At 43.4% G+C, this 20971-nt stretch overlaps 2 protein-coding genes across 3 annotated transcripts; one reads left to right on the top strand and one right to left on the bottom strand.

The window, feature by feature from the left end:
• The first annotated feature begins 493 nt into the window (after window positions 1-493).
• On the top strand, window positions 494-8418 carry SNRNP48 (small nuclear ribonucleoprotein U11/U12 subunit 48). Of its 2 annotated transcripts, none has more exons than XM_040072642.2 (9): window positions 494-566; window positions 705-818; window positions 903-963; window positions 1705-1779; window positions 4096-4284; window positions 5223-5344; window positions 5778-5893; window positions 7066-7230; window positions 8139-8418. In XM_040072642.2, the coding sequence occupies exons 1-9, from the start codon at window positions 507-509 to the stop codon at window positions 8176-8178; spliced, it is 942 nt and encodes a 313-aa protein (XP_039928576.1). In that variant the 5' UTR covers window positions 494-506; the 3' UTR covers window positions 8179-8418. The 2 variants fall into 2 exon arrangements, with proteins under 2 accessions (XP_039928576.1, XP_039928586.1); XM_040072652.2 differs by having other exon boundaries at window positions 497-566; window positions 7069-7230.
• A 1010-nt stretch (window positions 8419-9428) lies between these two features.
• On the bottom strand, window positions 9429-18179 carry ROPN1L (rhophilin associated tail protein 1 like). The gene is made up of 6 exons (XM_040072668.2): window positions 18158-18179; window positions 15957-16106; window positions 13985-14108; window positions 13656-13817; window positions 11032-11207; window positions 9429-10075 (listed from the first exon to the last, which is right to left on the bottom strand). Exons 2-6 carry the CDS (start codon window positions 16085-16087, stop codon window positions 10012-10014), a joined length of 657 nt encoding a protein of 218 aa, XP_039928602.1. The 5' UTR covers window positions 16088-16106; window positions 18158-18179; the 3' UTR covers window positions 9429-10011.
• Window positions 18180-20971: the final 2792 nt, after the last annotated feature.

The raw sequence follows: 20971 nt of genomic DNA, 5'->3' as shown, positions 1-20971 counted from the left end.
CAAGGGCATCAGCATTTATTGATTGCAAATTGCGTAACTTTTGTGTTAATTACTACTCAACCCCCATTTGCCGGCCGTGTCTCTCGCTTCTCATGTTAATCAGTCCGCGCACGGGCTCCTTCCCTCCATCTGAGCCTGGAATCCTTTTGAGTAGGTGGCCAATGAGTCGGTGGTGGCGATCGCCCACTGCCGGGATTACCACTCCCCAGTCACTGCTCAGCCCCGCTGACTTCGCTCCTGGGGATCTCGTCCGGACAGCCTATCCAGCTTGGGGTTGTCTTCCCTATTCCTTGAAATTCTAACCAGGCATCCGATGCTCACAATGCAACTGATTAATCGTAACCGTCCAGCTACCGGCTACTCATTTAGAGAAATGAAAGGCAAAGCTTTCAGACCGCTCCGCACACCCGGCAGCGCAGGTGCCTCCCCCTCTGAGGCGGGAGCGCCCTCAGCGACCGCGGCGGCGGCCCCGCCCCTCGGCGCTCTCGGCGCCGCCCGCCACAGCGATGGCGGCGGGCAGCGCAGCCGAGGCGGCTCCCAGCGCCGTGTGGCTCGGCGGGGACACGGTGAGGCGGCGGGGGCTGCGCGGGGCAGGCCGGCGGGGCCGCCAAAGGTGGGCTGGGCTGGGCTGGGCTGGGCTGGGCTGGGCTGGGCTGGGCTGACCCGGGCTGACCCGACCCGGGCTGGCCCGTGTCCCCTCGTAGGTGGAGTGGGTGCTGTGCCCCTACGACGTCCATCACCGTGTCCCCCGCGCGTCGCTGGAGAGGCACGCGGCGTCCTGCCGCCTCCGCAGGATGGGATACTCGGCCGAGGAGGAGGTGGGAGCGCGGCTCGGGAAGCTGGGCACGGGGCTGCCGCCGCTCGGCGGCCCCGGGCCTTGACCGAGCCCTTTGGTCCCGCAGGCCGAGATGTACGACTGCAGCTTTTTCTACGAAAACCTGAAGGTTCCCACCGTCGCCATGGGTGAGCGGCAGCGGGGGCTCCGCCTGACGGGGCAGCACACAGGGCTGGGGCTGAGGAGAGACCCCCGGGGAGGTGCAAAGGACGAGGGGCTGAGGGGAGATCCCGGGGCGCGTCAGAGATGTGGGACTAAGGAGGCCGGGTCCTCACGGTAGCACGGTCCTCCCACTGCCTTGGCAGTTGTAAACTCCCCAAGGCCTCCTGAAAATCTTGAGTGTTTCAGTCAGTAGGTTAGTTTTCTCAAATTGTAATTTGCGATTTGCCTTAATTTACCGGTTTTATGCTTCTGTCACTGTGTAATTCTATTCTGTAGGTAACTTTTATATTTTTGTTTTAAAATACAAGGAGGATCTGTTTTTTCCTCTTAGGAGTTCCTTCCTATGTTCTTGCTCCCCAGTCTTGCATCAAATGCAGAATGTGTATTAAAATGCATGCTTAGAAGGTGGGGAAGCTGTCCATAGAATTTGGAGATAAAGCAAGGCTACAGAGAGCATTATACACACATTTCTTTTTCCATATCCATGTAACCCAGAAATACATTTTTTTTTTCTTTTTCTCCCCTCATTTCAAATATGTAATAGATGAGAATTACATTTTTAGTTCAAATGTGCCCATGTACATGAATGAAACTATGATGTTCTATACCATACCATAAGTTTCATAATAGATGGGGAATAAAGACTTAACTGATCAACTACCTGAGAACTTGATTAAAAGTTGTTTGATTTTATTCTCTGCCTGCAGATAAAGATCTACAGTTTCACATTGTTAAGCAGGCTAGAGCCCAAAGTGCCAAGGAAGGTGCAGGCTACAGTGAAGGTGAGGAGCAAATACTGATGTGACTTCACCAGCCTCCTGTGGAGAACTGCTCTTGTTCCCTCCTTGCTGCTTCCTTCATTCCACTGAGAACTGCTGTGAGGAATTTCACTTCGTTTATTTTTAATATTCCTTCCCCTGCATAACTTGAAGCATGATTGCTTTTTACTACTTGGGGCAGTTAGATGAGAGGCTTTGAATCTGTTGTGCTCGTACCTCTATTACGTTCAGAAAAAACCAAAAACAACATGTTCGTTCCTATACTGAACTGTTTCAAGACTGAACTAAGAAGTTGTGTAAGAACTATGCTGGCACATTTGCAAACGCAGTGTCACTGCTCCAAGCTCTCTAATTCCTTTGCATTTCATTTTTCCATGGGTTTTGTGACCAGCCAGGGGACCAGGCAAGGACAGAGTCTTTGAGGGTTCAGGTTTAGACAAAGCAGAAAAACAGGGCTTCCTCTGGAATCTGTAGAGCTTTAGTGTATGGTTGAGAAATTACTGCAACCCCTGAAAGAACATTTGCTCTCTTTAGACTTTGGTTTGTTAAACATATATGGGCAGAAGGAAAAGTGACACTGAAACTTTTCTGGCAGTGAAATACAGCATCAATTGCTTGGACAGTTTTTCATGTTCTCCTTTTTTCTCTGGCATAGCAAATAGAGGCTTAATGGACAGATGCTTGGGAAGGAGATTTCCTGGGATGAGCACTGTGTTTTGAGCATGTCAAGTGCATTTCCTCTGATGGGAAGTGGGAACTAATTAATTGGACACAAGCACATCCAAGCAGAGAAGCAGCAGACAGACCCTTTGTGGAGTGTTTCATTGCAAAGGTGCACCAGTGCCACTAGATGCCAGTGTTCACTGCCCAGATTTCCCTGCAAGCTTGCCTTTCTCTTGAGGATAACACTAAAACTTGGATGGGTGGTTTTCATTGTGGCAGCTTGGCCTGTTGTAAGATTTACTGACTTGTTCATTCAATTTAAAGTCTTGGGCAACAGAAACAATTGAAAAATAATTTTTATTGTAGATTTTCTTTTGACTCACTGTCTCAAAGGAAGTGATTTTGTTTTTTCTTTTTTTTTTTTTCAATTCTAACCATTTAGAATACTAGCATAGCTACATTGTTGAAAAGAAAAGAAAAACAGGTCTTAATCACAAGTTGTGTAATTCTTGTAAATTCACAAACGTGCATTTTTATGGACTTCTGTGATGCTGTAAGAACAGTGCATTTTAAAAAGAGACTTGGAAGTTTTTGCATTTAAATCCATTTGTTTGTGTTACAACAGTTCTGGTTTAGGTCCCAAGTACAGTGATGATGAAATCTTGTATTTTAGGTTTGTTTGTAGAGTTATTGTAGTTCCTCTTCCTCTTCTTTGGTGTCTTTAGTGATAGTAGGATGTGAAAGATTGCCCAGCTTCCATTAAGAGCTGAATAATCTGGAGAAGCTCTAGGTTTGCTGTTGCGAAGGGTGTTGCACACACCCTTCTTATGTGTTGGCTCTTCTGTCTGCCTGGAGATGTGTGGGATTGTGTTGGGGGAAGCAGGATTATTAAGTTTTTGACTAAAATGTCTTTTTGCTGGCAATGTCCTACAGTACTGAATCCTGCATGTTTGGGGAAGTCACTTAATTGCTGTTGCAATGGATTGAGAACGGATTGATTTGTTTGGAGGCATATGTATTTTAACTGTGGAATAGGAAATAAGGGTGTGCAGGCAGTGCATTTGTTTCCATAACTTTAAGTCAATTATCTGAACTGATCTGGAACACTTTTGAAAGTGCCTTTGTAGTCCTTTTAGCTATAAATTCCTCTGCCAGTCTATTATAAAAGCTCTATAGAGAAGGTGACTGTGAGTGAGACTGATTTACACAGTGCTTGGTTATCTAGTCTCCTAGAAGCTTTCATTCTTGTTGGCAGAACAGGTTATTTTGCAGCTAGTACTTTACATAACATTTTAGGAGTAAGATATACCCACAAGTTAGAGCTGCAGCCTCTTTTGATTTGGGTTGTAAGCCAAGAGCTGAAACTGATGGGAAATTACAGAGTGTCATTTCGATCTAATCTAGTACGGTTCTTTTGTGGCATGTGAAAACTGTATCCATGTGAGCAATCGAGGGGTTATACAGCCTGCTTGGGGCTCAGGAGGGATCTTTGAGCAGTTTTTATATTTTCAAATTAGGAAGGTTGAAACTTCTTACAGATACATAGGGGAGGGATGAAAACAGCCTGGGAGTTTACTGCATTGTTTGTTTGTTTTGCTTCTTGCTTCTGCACAATTATGCTGCCTTAAAAGTAACAGCTCTCTGTCCAACCTCCAGGATCTTACTCATTGCTGCCGGTAGAAGTTCCTCAAAACCACAAGCGTTTCACCTGTGACCTGACCCAAGCTGACCGCCTTGCTCTTTATGATTATGTTGTTGAGGAAACAAAGAAACAGAGGTCTAGATCCCAGATAGTGGAAAATGACAGTGATCTCTTTGTGGATTTAGCAGCGAAAATCACCCAAGGTTTGAAGAACAATCTGCTGTTGAATTTATGGCTCAGAACTTTCAGTTTGTCCAGTTACATGGGTTTTGTTGAAAGCCAAACAGAATTGGTTGTGCTATTACTTTTTTTTTTTTTTCTTTTCCCTGTGGCGAGCATACTGTTCTTAAATGCCATAGCAAAGACCTGGCATCACAAAATGCTAGTTTGGTGTCCTTTATGATGTTTTCCTTCTGGGACAGCCTCAGTGCTCTGCTCTCGGCACACATATTGTGTCTATCTCAGTGGATGTATCTTGTGTCTTTGCTGCAGCTGACTCTCCGTCGCCTAATGTTGTCAATGTGCTGTGCAGCTTGGAACAGTTATTTGCTGGAAGACATGATGAGATTAAAGATTGCTTAAGAGTAAAAGTTGAACAGGAGAGGTTGGCAGTCATCCAAGTGGAGCTCTTGAGCAACATACCTTGGTGTTGGTCTGGGACTTCTCATCCCTGTTGAGTCATGCCAGTTTGTAACTGTACCAAGTGCAGCAAAAGCATCTGTGTCACCCTGCAGGCCCTGCTGTGCCTAGGAGGTGCGACAGTGCTTGTCATCTACTACACTACATTTTTTACAGAATCTGTCTTTCTCATTCCATGTCTTACTGTAATACTGGCTTTGAAAACATGACATGTACTTAGAAGGCATTCGACCAAATCACAAGCCCATATTTTGGTGTGGATCACAGTTTGGAGACTGAGATCACATAACAGCGTTTGCTTGGTGGCTTTTTACTTGTCTGTAAACAGCCAGCAAGAAGGTTGGGGAGGAAACTTGAGATAAATTCACCATAGTTACTAAACGCAGGAGGAACTTGAGGAAGAACACAATTATTTTATGTTTCTGAACGTAGGAGGCCTGCATACCTGCAGGTGCTAATGTCCTACTAATGACCATCTGTTTTACTCCCTATTTTTTGCTAGAGGATAGTCAGAAAGGTCCAAAGTCCCATCTTGAAATTCTGGCTGAAATGCGAGATTACAAAAGGCGGCGGCAGTCATACAGAGCTAAGAACGTTCATATAACGAAGAAGTCCTACACTGAGGTGAGATCAGAAAAAAAAAAAGCTTTTTTACACAAAAGTGCTTATTATATATCCGCGTAAACAATTATGTACTCTTTCAAAGACGAATAATGTGTCTTTCTCTGCTTCTTGTATCCTGCTTTATTATTGTTGCAAACTATAAAGGAATGTTTTTGGTTTGTTGCATCAAGTTACAAATAATAAACATTTCTAACTACTAAGTTTTAACTGTGAAAATGCCAGCAAGATATAGCTCATTATCATAAAATGGTGCTATTTAAATTTATGTTGAAACATTTTTCTTCAAGTAAGACTTTCCATTCAAAGATCTGATGCACAGGGTTTGGGGGAGATTTTTGTGGCCTTTGGGTTTTTTTGAGATGCTCACAGTTTGTCGAGTGCTAATTCAGGCACTACCATGACATGTTTGTTTTTAACATATCTTAATCTCCAGGTGATTCGGGATGTGATTGGTGTGCATATGGAAGAACTCAGCAATCAGTGGCAGGAGGAGAACAGGTTGGATAATGCAGAGATATGTGAAGGTGGGAAGTCGAAGTCTGCAGGAAGGTAGGCCACAACTGACAGTTTCTTCAGGCATGGAGCAGACTGTAGTTTTATCTTACCACCTTCTTCGAATAGCACATACCAACCTTATCTGAGTCATATGCATGGTTTATTTATACTTATTGTATTAAGTCTTGCTTGAGAAGCTCTGCCTGCACAAAGGATGGAGAAAATAATTATCTTTTTTTCAGAGGTAAGTATGTTAGTTGCAAGTGATTCAGCTGAACAGGTGGTTTCTGGTAGAGCTGGGGGATGAACAGTGCTCCCTCTGTGCCCAAATGTCTATAGATGCTGTAGGTGGGTACAGAAGGACACTTGGAAATACAAGTACATAATTTCTTACTGTTCCCTACCACATGCCATGTGTTAGATACATTACACTTCAGAGTACAGGCTTTCATAATATAATAAATATGGGGAGGCTTTACAGTTCTTATCCCTGCAAATGCTGCTGTGCTAATTGGGAGTGTGTTTTAGCTGTATCTATTTCGGCTGTGTCAAGCAACACTGCACACCCTTCCAAACAAGTAAACATGGAGTCATGACCTAATGACTGGCTATTTGTGCCTCTTCAGCAGGTCTTTGAGAGGAGAATGTTTTTAAAACACACTAGAAAGTGACACACTGTTCCCAGCATTAAAATGAAGATGAATGGGTGGCAGAGCACTGGAGCAAGTCTGAGAGTCTAGAGACATTCAAAACTCACCTGGACACGTTCCTGTGTAACCTTCTCTAGGTGACCTTGCCTTGAGAAGGGGAGTGAAGTAGAAGATCTCTAGAAGTCCCTTCCAACCCTAACAATCCTATGATTTTGTCAGATCAGGACTTAGGTTCTCCAGCTGTCGGTTGCAGCTTAACGCAGGAGGTTGAAGAGTTAAAAGACGTAAAGTAAAACAGAGTGAACCCCTTCTACTGCCTCCTCTTTCACAAGCAGAGGTGTTAAGACTGAGGAGCAGTGTTTATAGGAAATAATTGGATTAAATAGTGTGCTGAGATACGCACATGGACTTTGGGCCTCTTTTGAGAGGTGTTGTATTTCTTAGAGAGAGAGGCTTAATAAAAGATATATCCTCTGTCTTACATCATTAGTAAGTCATTATATTACAAAACTGGTACTAGAAACAGTGACTGTGAAACTATTTCTATTGATTAAAATCACTTCATTTTATTTTCAGAAGGGAAGACAGGCGCTCAGCTTCAGTGGACTCACGGCAGTCTGGGGAAAGCAGTAAGGATACGGAGTGCACGAGACACAGGAGAGACACCAGCAGGAGCCCAAGTAAACGAAGAAGGAGTCGTGAGAGAGGCAAAGACAGAGACTCTCGGAGGAAAAGAGAGAGGTGGGCAGAAACAGTGCCAGCTGACCCCCGCTTCTCAATCAGGCAGCTGTAGCCATCTTCTGTGAGAATTTAGTGCAGAGGCTGAGAATATCTAGACCAATAAAAAGCTAGGCTAATCTCACGTGCAGTATGACAAGCCAGTGGCCTGAGGCTACTAATACTGAACAAAACACGTTGTGAGATCATAAACTGTGATCCAGACTTCAGAATTTACTGTCACGTCTGAATTTTACTCCTTGACCAACGTTAAGCGGACAGTATGTTTCTCATCCACAACTAAGTGCCTGTCATGTCTAATGCTGATTTCTGCTCTAGTTTGCTCTAAACCTTAATAAACAGCATTATTTATTTCACTAATATGCATACACTATTAGATGTGTATGCATATTAGTGAAACAAATAATGTGCCTTTCCATATTAGATGCTTCAAAACAATGTTGTTGCTTTTCAGTACTTCTGGACATGCAATTTAGCAAAAGAAGACAAATCTAGGCCGCACCTTTTAATACAATCAACAAGGACATATTTACATCTGCAGGACCACAGGTGTGTGGGACCTGTGTTTGAGCAGACATGAGGACTGTTGTGCAGCAGAAATGCTGCCTTGCCCCTTGTGTTTGGGTAAATGCATTACATAACTGCGTGGATGGCAATGATGGCTTGTCTCGGAGCTGACTTCATTACACCATCATGCCATTCATCCTAAACTAATTGCCACTCTGGCACTGCATGTCAAGGCTTGATTACAGTATCATGGAAAATAAAGTGTCTACAAGCAGTTTACTTTCTTTCCTTAGAGGAAGATGACTACATTTAATGAGAGCTTTCCATTTTCCAGGATTGTTTTTTCTCTTCAGACTCTCACTCTGAGCCTAACAGCCCACACAACGTTTATGTTTTTGTTTCAGGGATGAAGACAAGTATCACAACCATAAAAGAAGAAAGTAGAAAGAAGAACCTGATGATTGTGTTCTTCAGCTGTTCAAAACATAACTTCCACAAGAACTATTGTTACTGCTGTTTTGCCCAAGACAGTAAAGGTGTACACATGATGTTGGTGTTGTATCCCACCTGTGCTGTTTGGAGACAAAAACGTGCTAAGGTTTGTCAGGATGGAAGCAGTATATTTCGATAATGTGTTAATCTGTAACATTTATGCATCTGATAAGAAATTATATTGATCTCTCATGTATTTGAGTTATTCTGACAAGGCTGAAGAATAAAATTTTTGAGAGGTCATACTTACTGGCCTTCCTGGTCCATGGGTAGTGGCTGTAGAACACAGCTAATTCCTGAAGTCCAGATCAGTTACAAAGAGGGAAGGCATGAAGAGAGCTCCCCCTCCTACCTATCACTGTCACCTCTAGGTGACATTGCCTACTTACAGCATGTATCAGAGGGCAGATTTCAGAGTTCTTCAACAGGATAAAACATCTTCAACTGCAGCTGGTGTTAAACGGACAATAACACAAAAGTTAGCGTTCCCAAACTCACGCTCGAAGAAAATTCAGATCAATATAATCTGGCAAAGGTGATGAGAATGTAGCTCTCCACAGAAGCTAGAGGGAGGCACCAAGGACACTCGGAATATTGCTGAGTACCATATTCAAACAACAGATTCATTTCCTTCCAGCAATAACTAGGAAGACTTCCCATCCTGTGGACTAACATACAAATATTTGTGATAGAGGTTGATAAAAAAGACTTAAAACGTGCAGATAGATATTAAGGATGTGCAGTTCTGTTAATTCCTCACACAATCTACTTCAGCAAGATCAGTCACCATCAGCCAAGCTTCTTGCCTCAGTAAGAAGAGAGCAAGCTTGCAGATCCATCTTTCCTAAAATACTTCTGTTTGACCAATGTGCCAGGAGAGGGTTCTTTATGTTACCCCTGGTTGTGGCCTTCTCAGTCAAAGCGAATCTTTCCAGTTTTACTGTAGCCTCTAGTATCCTCTTTCATACCTGTTGTTTCTGCAATTACGTGTGATTATTTATCACTGAATATTTGGTCTAATTTTGATGGATTTAGGTTTCTATACCTGCTACAGCAGTCTAACCAAACAACTGTGTGTCAGGTATTCCTTGCCTATGTGACAAATGCAGTAGCTTTTCCTGTCAGAAAACAAGGTATATTTTAAAACATCTTTATTTAGACAAGTTTATCCAAAAATGAAGAAAGATATTTAAGTTCTGAAAAGGGTCTAATTAGAGGGAAAATATGGAACCGTTGCAGTCCTTGCACTGGTTTTGTCGACCAGCTCAGCCACAGGGTTCGCATTAAGTTCTTTCAGTAGGGCCTGCTAAAACAGTTTGTTTAAATACAGGATGTCCAGGCATCAGGACAAATACAGGACCAGCTGTATTTGTGCCAGAGTCAAAGTGAAGTCAGAGCTACCAGAAGAATAATAAGAATTGCTCCAGTTACAGCTGCCAGTCTACTGAATTCCATGTTTTACTTAACAATCACTTGCTAATTGTAGGTAGGAAGCTCAGTAACAAAACAACTTCTGTTCAATATAAGCAGATGAGTGAAGGGATCGCTCCCTAGGGATGGCCATCACTATCTGAGAGGCAGGAGAACAATATAACCAGTATTCAATTAACATTCCCTGAAGGGCCATCCCAAGAGTGGGACAAAGAAAAGGAAATGCCAGAGAAGAGGATCATGTTGTTCTGAAATGTGCAAATTACGGTACTTTGAACACAAATTATTTTCTTGAACTTATTTATTCCTTCCTTTTATTTCTTCCTCTCACCTCATGCTGAAGAGTAGGGTTGATCAATAAAATATGAAGGAGTATGGCAGGAAGTGTCTGATCAGCACCATGCCATAGTGTTTGTCCCTGGAAAGGAATAAGCCAAAATTTTTAAATGGCACTTTCACATGGTAGATCCTAGTGTGTTGGACAGGATACAATTTAGGGCTACATGAAATGCAAGCAAAAGGTGTATGATTAAAAATCTTATTAAAAACTGTCAATCTGATAACTAAAGATGAAACAGTCCATTTGTATGCTCTTGTTTTGGAGCTCCCACGAACGTGGACCTGGTGGCAATCTAAGACAGTGTATGGAGTTTGCATGGCAGTGTTTTTTGGGGGGAGGTGGGGGCCACAGTGATGCCTTCTGTGAGCTTCTGACAGAAGCTTCCCCCACGTTCTACAGAGCCAGTGCCAGACAGCTCCAGGACAGATCTGCTGCTGGCCAGGGCTGAGCCCAGTGGCAATGGTGGTAGCGCCTCAGAGGTTGTGTCAGCCCACCATGCACAGGAAGAACAGTTCCAGAGAGATGGCAGAACAGTTGAGTGTCTGTATGCAAACACGCTACGCAGTCAGCATGCGGAGGACAAGCCTGTTACAGACCTATTTTAATTGGTGTAAGAGCATTTCGTGACCTATGTGTGACTATGGATACTATGAAGGAACTCCCAGTCCCTCTCTCTGATTTATGATCTATGTTAAATCAAAGAGGAACGGCCCAGAAGATGCTGCTGGTTCCAGATCAGTAATATGCAGACATTATAAGCCTGTATATAATAGCTTCCTACAGGGAAAATTATACCACCATATAGAGACTTTAATATTTTGGAAAAAGGTGGATAAATAACAATTTATCTTTTAACAGTGCAAATGCTGAAGTTGACAAAAAATAACTCTGTATACTTTTGATATAGTCAATCCTTACTTCTGTCATCATGGCTATGCCCAAAAAAAGATGGACTATTCAGCTGAAATTAAAGGCTTATGGAGAACCCAGAGGCAATTGATACATTTAAATTCCTTGCACAGATTTTTACTTACGCTTGTTCTTTAATTCCCTTGAGGAATGCTTTAATTTCTGTCTCTGATATCTCTCCATCGATATTGGCCAAATACGAATAAAGGAACGAGAATGTTTCGAAGGGAATTCGAGCTGCTCCACCTTCTGGGTCTCTTGTAAGGATCTCACAGGCCTGTTTCATTGAACTCAGTAAGGACTGCAGGGAGTTCCAGCAAGAAATGAAAGGAAAAGTGTCAGAGCCACATACATTCTTTCATACCATGACAAAATCCACATTGTAAGCCATTAAAAGGGAGGGTAAATTAGATGAAGGTGTTATTATTGTTGCCTAGCTTTAAACCCCAAATTTACTCTCTAGTGCAGGTCCAAAGATGGAAACAATAATGTATTCCTAGCAGAGACAGGAGTAAAAAATACCAGAATCTTGTGATGGTTAAAGATTGCATAGGGTAATCTGAGCTCTCTCTCCACTAGGGCCAAATTGCTCTGTTCTGCTACTGTAAAAGCTCCAACACCACTGTATCTAGTAAAAGATCTTTCTGTGTGCATATTACCTCAATGATTCTAAATGAATTATCAGCAGCAGTTAAGACTGACAAATCTACAACCTCCAGAAAATGAAAATAGGGTTAGTGATTTTATTATTATATGATTGATATGATATGATATGATTTTTAGATTATATTTTGGGTGATATTTACTATTTTCCCTATCTCTATGCAAGTTTCATTTTAATATAGTAGAAGAAGCACTGAGGCAAAATGCATTTAAAGAATATTTCAGTGTAGTCAAAGGCCAATAACATCTGAGTTACCTTTAAAAAACATGCCTCAAATTATTAGTCCCAAATATACTTTGAAAATAATCCTTCCTTTAAAATTTTGTTGATAATCCAGTGCCCTATGCATGCTGAGCTATATGGGGAAGAGTGTGGAAAATTCAGCACTGAGTTTCATTCAGTCAAAGACTGGTCGGATGCCATTAAAGAAACAAATAAAACCACACACGTGATATGAAAGCAGAAAACCAAACACGCACAGGCTTTCTTCAGCCTAAGCCTTTATATTTTTCACTACAACTTTTTCAAAATTTACATTTTCATTTACCAGCAAGAAATGTCTATGTAAAAAGACAGTATTTCCTAACAGTAGAATAGCAATACTTAAAATAAATGCAGTATCTCTTTAAGATCTAGAACACAGGCCAGAGAAGTGTCAAGCTATAATCCTTTAACAATTTTACTCAGTGTATCTCCTCACCTGGGAGGTTTCTCTGGGAAAAGAGAGGCAGCTGACTCTACCATGGCCAATGCTACATTTTGCACTTGGCTGCCCCTCTACTGTCCTTTCTGGTCCTGCCACCCCAAACTGCCACGGTCTCTTTCTCACAACACCACAAATTTATTCATATCCATTTTGCCAATTATGAAAGACAATTTAACAAGCTACCTGTGTGGTCATTTCTCCAAGGCTGTTGTAAAAATGCATTGGTGCTTTACAAAAAAGATATTTCAGACTGGTGCTCTTAAGAAGTTCGTATTTGTCTGCTCTTGTAATCTCAACTGTGACCCTGTTTGACTGTGAACACAATTTACAGCTGCAGGAAATGAATGTAAATTTCTTGTGCGTGTCTTTCTCTCTGGTTTAGGAAACCAAGGTTTAGGTTTCATTATGTAGTACTGAAATCAAACAATTCACTTAATATCCAAAAGGATGGTGAGATGGTGAAATTTAGTCTGTCTAGCTCTATGAGAATAATGTTCCTGTGACTCCACTTTTGGTTTTGGTTTGTTTGAGTTGGTTTTGTTTTGTTTTTGGGTTGTTTTTTTTTTTTTTTTTTTTGCAGAGAGGGGGTTTGTTGTTTTTCAGGTAAGTAATGTTGCTGTTACTATTTTTAAATGAAGAAAAGAGCCCTAACTATGAGATCATTTTGGGAGGGAGACTGGAACCAAGAAATACAAATTTGAAATAAAGACATACAGACAGACAGATAGATAGACAATTGCACAATTGCATCACCAGGCCAGGTTAACATGCAGAGCTTCCAGATACCACAAAATATTCACAAAATATTATTTCACATATATTTTCTTTTTAGTACCTCTTCTTCCCTACTGTGGAAATCATTAAATGTATTATACTTTATAAGAATGTCAGCTTCATGCATTTTATAATCTTTCATTCTGTTAAAATGCTCTGCTGAGATTTTATTACTGACATTAAAAGAATTAAGTGTAGCTGTAGTAACATTAAGTCCTGCTGAGAAAATTTAATTGGCTACACAATCAATTGAAGATTTTTTCTTTAATTTCTCCCTTCAGTTCTCCTTCATGGACATTTACACTCATGCCATCAGCCTCATTCTTCCATCATCCTCTCTCACACAGTATAAGCTCCCTGTCCACACATTTGTTCTTCTACTGCCACTCCAGTAAACTGAGGATTTGGCAATCCTTCTGGTTAAGTTCCCCAGAACAAAATCTGATGGGCAACAGAAGTAAACACTCAAGCCATTTTGTCAGCTGCTGCAAAAGCAGTCATCATTCACCAAATCCATCTGCATTAATTATTCTTTGGTCTATCTTGTATATGGAACCTAGACAACCACTTGTGTTTGGATATGAAGGGCCCTGCTGTGAACGTACCCCACCAAGCACACTGCATCCAAGTGCCAGAAACTTCATCCATTCCACATTCTCCTGAAAACTGTCCAGTTGCAGAATAGCTTCCAGCTGCTCCTCTGGCAAGGCCAAGTGCTTCCATTTTTCCTTCAGTTCTTCAACAGTCACTGTGCCTTTGGAAGAAAGCTTAGAACAAAATTGTAGTGCCACAATAAGAACTCCAAAAAACAGAATGAGTTTAAGAACATGATGTCTCCCCAAAATACTTCAAATACTTGACAGCGTCCCCAACCATCTCCAACACATCTGCATTCCTCAACAGCATCGTGCATTTGATAAAGAACAGCTTGTACCTGTTTGTGCAAGACCTTAAGGAGTCCTGGGGTCAAACCAGCATCTTTTTTTTCTGTTGCTAAAGGCATTTCGATCCTCTCCTTCACAGGAAGGGGTTCACCTTTAGACAAGGCTGAAAAATACCTAAGTGAATAGGAAGAGCAACACACCTCAATGCCCACGGCCATTACAAACTGCACAGAAGTAAATGCTCTTACAGTTCAGTGTAAGAATCTCACCCCACAGGAACAGCAGCATCTGGCAAGCTGCCTATATGCACAACTCCCATCTTGCTGTGCCCAGAAAGCACAATCTTTAGACTTTCCTTGCTCCTTTTTGTGACACTCTAATAATTCTTAAGGCATTTAACTTATTTTGTGCATGATATATTCAGCTCTTTTGATTGATGAACCTGAGGGCTCATCTGTTAAACATTCCCCTTGTGCACTACCCAAAATGTACATCTGCCTATTCACATTGCAACTCTCTCCTCAGCATTTCTGCTATTTCTGTCCACTCCAAAAACACATTTAAGAGTAGTGCATAAACGGTATTGGATGCACACCCTTTTAATTATAAGGCTGCCACAACCTGAAGAGCTGCCTCTGCCTTAACTGGCCAGCAATCTAAATTGTGCAAGGAAAACTTTGCAAGGTTTTTATTCAGGTGCATCTAATTTTCAAGTTTCTCCACTTGTCCTGCCTCATTTGCCCTGGTCACACACGTCCACGTCCAGGCTATCCCATGCTGTGCAAATACCTGCTAAAATACACAGCAGACAGCACTCCAGAACTGAATTAATGTGATTGTATAGAAATAGACGCAAAAATACGTATGTACATATAACACCAAGGCTATTTTTTCAGCCGGATCCATTTCCTCGTCTGATTATTCACAGGGACAAGCACTCCAACACCGGCAGCGCGTGTGAAGCCCCAGCCTCGCTCTGCTTTGCACGGCTCCCAGGTACAGATCTTGCTCTGCCAGGCGCACCGGAGCACGCTCCAGAAAGAGGGGGGTGAGAGCAGCAGCAGCCGCCCGAGCTGCCCCAGTGCAGAGGCAGAGGTCGGGGCTGGCCGCTGCCGTGGCCTCGGCAGTGCCGGGCTGCCCCTGCTCCCGCCCGCACCACGTCCAGCAGGCTCCAGATACCTGGATGTGATGGAGTAGCCGCACCTCCCCTCCATCACATTCCTAAGAAACGCCACACCATTTTAAGGTGGTCCTGCTGGCTTTCTCCAACACTGCAGCGGTAACAATTCAGCTTCAGATTATTTTATTTTTATCAGACAAGCCAGACTCCAGCTGGCTTTGTTAACAGCCTCCCTCCCTCCCTCATCTACACGGTACAGACGCTTTCCAATTCCCCCAGCAGAGAACATCTCACAGACACCTTCCAAGAGCTTGCTCACACAAACCACAGGACAGGAAAAAATTATAGTGAGCAGTTGAGATAAAAAAAAAAAGAAAAACAGATCTTAAAGGAGAAAAATTTAAACATCTAAATCAACCTTATGGTGAGAGATTTATTAGGCAGATTGCCACTTCAAAGGTGCTATTTTTCAGGCACTTTTCCCAGAAAGAAACAAGAGAAACCTAACCAAGCTTAAGAATTATGAAGCTAATGTCTGTTTTTTCCTTTAAAATCCAAGAACTGAATCTCAGATGAGAGAGGAAAAACCAAACCCAAAGGAAAAAGAGCCGGTCTTTCAGATAGAAAAACTAATAACAGAAAGCAAATCAAGATGCATTTTTTCTCTATGGAAATCCAGCTATTTCAGAAGTAAGCCAGTCCTAAACCTCAAGGAAACAGAAAACAAATAAAATACCACACTATTTTTAAAAGGCTTGCATGCTACATTAACACACAGGAGTGCATCTGCAATGTACATGCTGATGCAATATACAAAGCTACATCCATTATACAATAAGGAGAGTGAGGTTTTGAGGGTCCATATGTACCGCTCTCTGTTGATATGTGAACATCGTACTTACGCAGCTGCCCACTGCAAAACATCGTAAGGCTGAGTCCTAATAGCAGCTTTAGTAAATTGCTTCAGAATATCAGGTAGCTCCGGGGGGATTTTGATCTGCTGAGCACAGAACATGGTTTCTGGAAGAGGCATGGTGTCCAGTCACAAGGACCTGAAAGATACAAAACAGCAGTTCACAGATGCAGAATGTGAATGAAAAACTGCATGTATACATGGGAGTGAACAGTGCCTGTCCCCGAATTCCCTCCTGTCCTACTCGATAGCTGGGGCTACTGGAGAGCTGACAGACTTGGAAGGCTAAACAGACAAGCCCTGCTTGGCATTAAAAAACTTTGTAGCTACACCAAGTAAAACACTGCAGCTTGGGCACCAATCACAGCTAGGTAAGGAGAACTACTACTTTCACAGGTGACTTCAGATAGTTTTAAACTGCTTTTTCTCCTCAAACCTACCACAACAAAAATTTGTAAGATGGGCAGTCCAGACAAGTCACACCACACATGTCAACATGAAAGGTATCTATGTTGACAACTCACTACTGCATACCAAGGAAAATCTTGGCATTTTTGCAAGAGTATGCAGATGACCAAGTGTCTACAGTCATTACGTATTCAAAAATGCCGTAGCAAAAAGAGTTACTAATTTGTGCTCGTGACAGACTTTACATCAAACAATTACAGTGATGAACAAAACATTCATGTGTCCTGCAAGCTTGCACTTTGCTCACACAGCTCTACAGGTGTGTCTCATTCAGGATGTAACTCATTCATTCCAAGGAATCCTGTTCCCCAGGATCCAAAAGAAGGCAGAGAGACAGGTATTGTCTGGTCCTTCTCCCATCATAGCAATGGGGCACATTTGGTGGGAAACTTTCCTCGTCATTTCCAGGACAAACTATGGCATGCTTAAGTTGATTTAGCAACAAGAACCCAAAATGGTTAGTTATTTGTGGAAAGGAGCAGCAGTAAAACCAACAACGTCAAGAAAGGAATCGGTGTAACCAAATCCTCTATCCCTTTAGTGTTTTTTAGTTTTTAAGATAAGAGTACCTGGCAGGTGACTTTCTCATGTGAATTTTCCTATAGCGGAAAAGAAAAAAATAAATTCAGCAACAGAGCAATAGAACTGCTGTGACTCAAGGCTCCTTTGAGGATTAAACCATACTTAGAACCTTATTTATGGAGAAATGCAGACAGGGTACAACATTTTGATCACTCCAAGGCAGCCGATTTGCATAAGGAACAGACTTCAAAGTGTGCATTTAATTACCACACCAGTCACGCACTTTCAGTAATGATTCAAAAACACAGCTCTAGCCAAGGAACTGAAACTGAAGGCAAAAAAGCTGAGGATTTCAGGACAACAGAAAAACTCTGAGGAAGGAATACAGGTATGTGTGCACGAGCCCTTGGGAAGCAGTCAAATGAAAGAATAAAAATATAGTCAGGAAAAAAAAAAAAAAAAAAAAAAAAAAAAAAAAAAAAAAAAAAGCAGTGCAAGAACTGCTTTTCTACAGTAAGCCATTAGCCACAGAGTCTCACAGAAGGGCACAGGTTGCCAGAGACTGCTTGGGGGTCAGCTGGTCTGACCTGACCGCCTGCACAACCTATGAGCAGGATGAGAAAGAACCATGATCACGTGTGTTTCAAGGATCTCCAAGGATGGAGATTCCACACCCCCCTGGGCAACCTGTGCCAGTGCTTGGTCACCCTCACAAGGAAAAAGGGTTTCTTGATGCTCAGAGGGAATATGCTGTATGTACACACACACACCTAACGATCAAAGCAAAGCACAGCTAGGTCAGGCAGCCTCTGCACCCCTTCACCATCTGTCATGGGTTACTCTCGCTAAAGACAAGGATCAGCTCATCACTTTCACTTCTTGTTCGCTCTTATTTTATATATATATATTTTTTATTATTATTATTTTTATTTTTTTTTCCCTTTCACGCACCCCAAGGCAACCCCAGTGTTCGGGAAACAAGGCCAAGGCGTGTCCGCACGCAGACGGGCCCGGCCGAGCCGAGGGTGCCCGCAGCCCGTCCGCCCCGAGCCGTGAGGAGGCAGCGCCGGCGGGCACCGGCCCCGCCGCGGCCCTCGCAGGCCGGAGGGAGCTCCAAGGCCGCCCCACGGCCCCGGCGCCCCCGGACACCCCGGGACCGGCCGCCCCGGGGCTCGGGAAGGCCCCGGCACGGCCCCTCACCTGCCCCGCTCCGCGGCACCGCTGCCCCGGCAACGCGCAGGGGCGGCGCGGGGCGGGCGAAAAACTGGATGGAGGCGGGGCTTAAAGGGCAAGCGGAGCGCCTGCTATGTGCAAACTTTAGAAAAGGCCCAAACCATGCATGAGGGGATTGAGTATACCATTAGTAAGTTCAGGGACGCTTGCAAGGTGTGTCCGAGTGGGCTGGAGGGTACAGCGGCTGAGGGTGAGGCAGCAGTGGGCGCAGGTGGCCGAAAAGGCCAGTGGCAGCCCGGCCCGTATCAGCAGCAGTGTGGGCAGCAGGGTGAGGGAAGTGATTGTTCCCCGTAGGCGGCCCTGGTGAGGCCACACCTCGAATCCTGTGTCCTCTCAATTCAGGGTGCAACTGGAGGGTGCTGGAGGGGGTGCAGAGAAGGGTGACAAAGCTGGAGCACAAGTCCTGTGAGGAGCAGCTGGGGAAGCTGGGGTTGTTCAGCCTGGAGAAGAAGAGTCTCGGGGTGGCCTTATTGATCTCTACAACTCCCTGAAAGGAGGCTGTAGGGAGGTGAGGGCCGGCATCTTCTCTGAGACAACCAGTGACAGAGAAAGAGGGCATAGTCCTAATCTGTGGAGGGGACATTAAGATATTAAGGTTGGACATTAAGAAGAATTTCTTCACCGCAGGGACGATTAGACAGTGGAAGGGTCGATCCAGGGAGGCGGGTGGAATCGCCGTCTCTGGTGGTGTTTAAGGAAAGACTGCATGTGGCACTTAGTGCCATGGTCTAGTTGCTAGGGTGGTGTTTGGTCAGAGGCTGGTCTTGATCTCAGAGATCTTTTCCAACTCAATTTATTCTGTGATTCTGTGAATATCCTTAGCAGCATGCTAGTGGCAGAGCCCATGGCGGGGAGGCTGGTTCCTGCAGGTGCCAGGGTTCCCTGCACCCTGCTGGCTCCTGCATGTCCCCTGGCCACAAGGAAGCTCTACTGGTTGAGCAGTGTTAGGGTGGTGTGTCCATCTTGTCTTTGGCATTCTTGCATCTCCTTTCCTGGCTTGGATGAAATGTGCAGAAATGCTGATGGAGCTGAAAAAGAGAGAGGACAATGTATCCCCAAAAAATCCCTTTATTCACAGCATCTGCTGCTTCCAAGGACACTCACCCACAAGCAACTTCTGCCGGTCAGGCTCCACAGTCCTGGACATTCAGGATAGCAGCACCACTGAGAGTCTGCCACCAGCCAGAGAAGCAGAGCCAGTGCCAGCTGCTTTTCAGTACCTGCTGGTCCAAATTGCCACCACAAGGCAGCGTGGGCTCTCCCACTGCTCCAGAATGTGAAGAACCAAAGTGCCCTCTCTGACACAAAGTCTTGCTGGACAGCTACAAGTCTTCTTTCCACTGAGGTAACCTGACTAGCATCCTCTGTAAAGACACCAGCACATCTCTCAGTTACAAAGCCATACCCCTCCTGTACTTTCTGACATGGACTGTATGCAGCCCGAGCACTCACATCAACTTAGTAATAGAATTATGCGCTTCAGAAAGCCTTCACAAGCCATCACTCCAAAGAAACTTGGGTGCTGCATGCTCGAAACAGGCCAAGCAGTTACTGCAGAAGCACACAATCTTATTTTAAGCCAGGCCTTTTTGATCCACATTATGTCCCCACTGATGAATGTGCAAGGCCAGGCAGGACAGAGATAAAATGATGGGCTCTGGAAAGCAATAAGCACATGTTTTAACAACTGTTTAATTTTTTATAAAACAGGAATACTTAGCATAAGCTACAGGCTAATTATTTGGCCTCAAAATACTTTGCAGATTCCTGTAATTAATGAAAACAGCAAATTTTTAACATATGATGACATACATTTCTATTCTTTAGCTGTTTTAAAGCATCTCATTTAAGAACACTATAGCAAGAAAAACATGAAGCAAACATTATCCTGCAGGAGCTTACAGAAGAGAATTAAATTAAACTGATTTCACAGTGCAGTTTTTCAATGGTGTCTAATGATAACAGAAAAACAGCAAGTTTCATATTATCTCTAATCTGTGGTCCTTGCACACTTGAAATTATCCTTAAAATGCTCAAAAAGTAAATGTCATACTCTTAGTTCCTCCAGCTATTTAGTCCAGTGCAGTGAAATCACACATAAAGCTGCCACACTGTATTATGGGAAACAGCAGCGTGTAGGTGGAAATTTTTTTTCTGTATTTAATGAAATGTATTTTCATAGAACTATAGAATGGCCTGGGTTGGACCTTACAGATCATCCAGTTCCAACCCTCCTGCCACAGGCACGAGCACTTTCACTAGACCAGGCTACTTGGAGCTCCATCCAACCTGGCCTTTAACATTCCCAGAGATGGGGCATCCACATCTTTCCTGGGCAACCTGTTCCAGTGTCTCATCACCCTCACAGTAAAAAATGTCTTCCTAACATCTAATCTAAACCTACTCTTTCAGTTTGAAGCCACTCCCCCTTGTCCTGTCACTACATACTCTTGCAAATACTCTCTATGAATCTATGCTGCTTCCCAGAAGTATTTCTTCCCACTGTCTAATACCAAGACTTGTATATAAAGAACATTTAAGAGTGTATCTACAGATGTTGTTTTACAGCAGCACTGCCAGAAATGTTGCTGTATACCAGCACAGCTTAGACTTTGTGCTACTTCCTACTTACATGACTCCCACTCACAACTAGTCAAAATATCCCATGGACTCTTCAGTCTAATCCAGCAGTATTTTTATATTCATCACATTCCTTACCTAACTCTAGCAAGCCACTTCTGCAATTTGTATCTGCTGAGCATGACACACCAGTGCAGCTCT

This window comes from Hirundo rustica, chromosome 1 (assembly GCF_015227805.2).
Source record: "Hirundo rustica isolate bHirRus1 chromosome 1, bHirRus1.pri.v3, whole genome shotgun sequence".
NCBI lineage: Eukaryota > Metazoa > Chordata > Aves > Passeriformes > Hirundinidae > Hirundo > Hirundo rustica.
The sequence above is the reverse complement of the archived record's forward strand: the minus strand, read 5'-3'. Positions and strand labels throughout refer to the sequence as shown.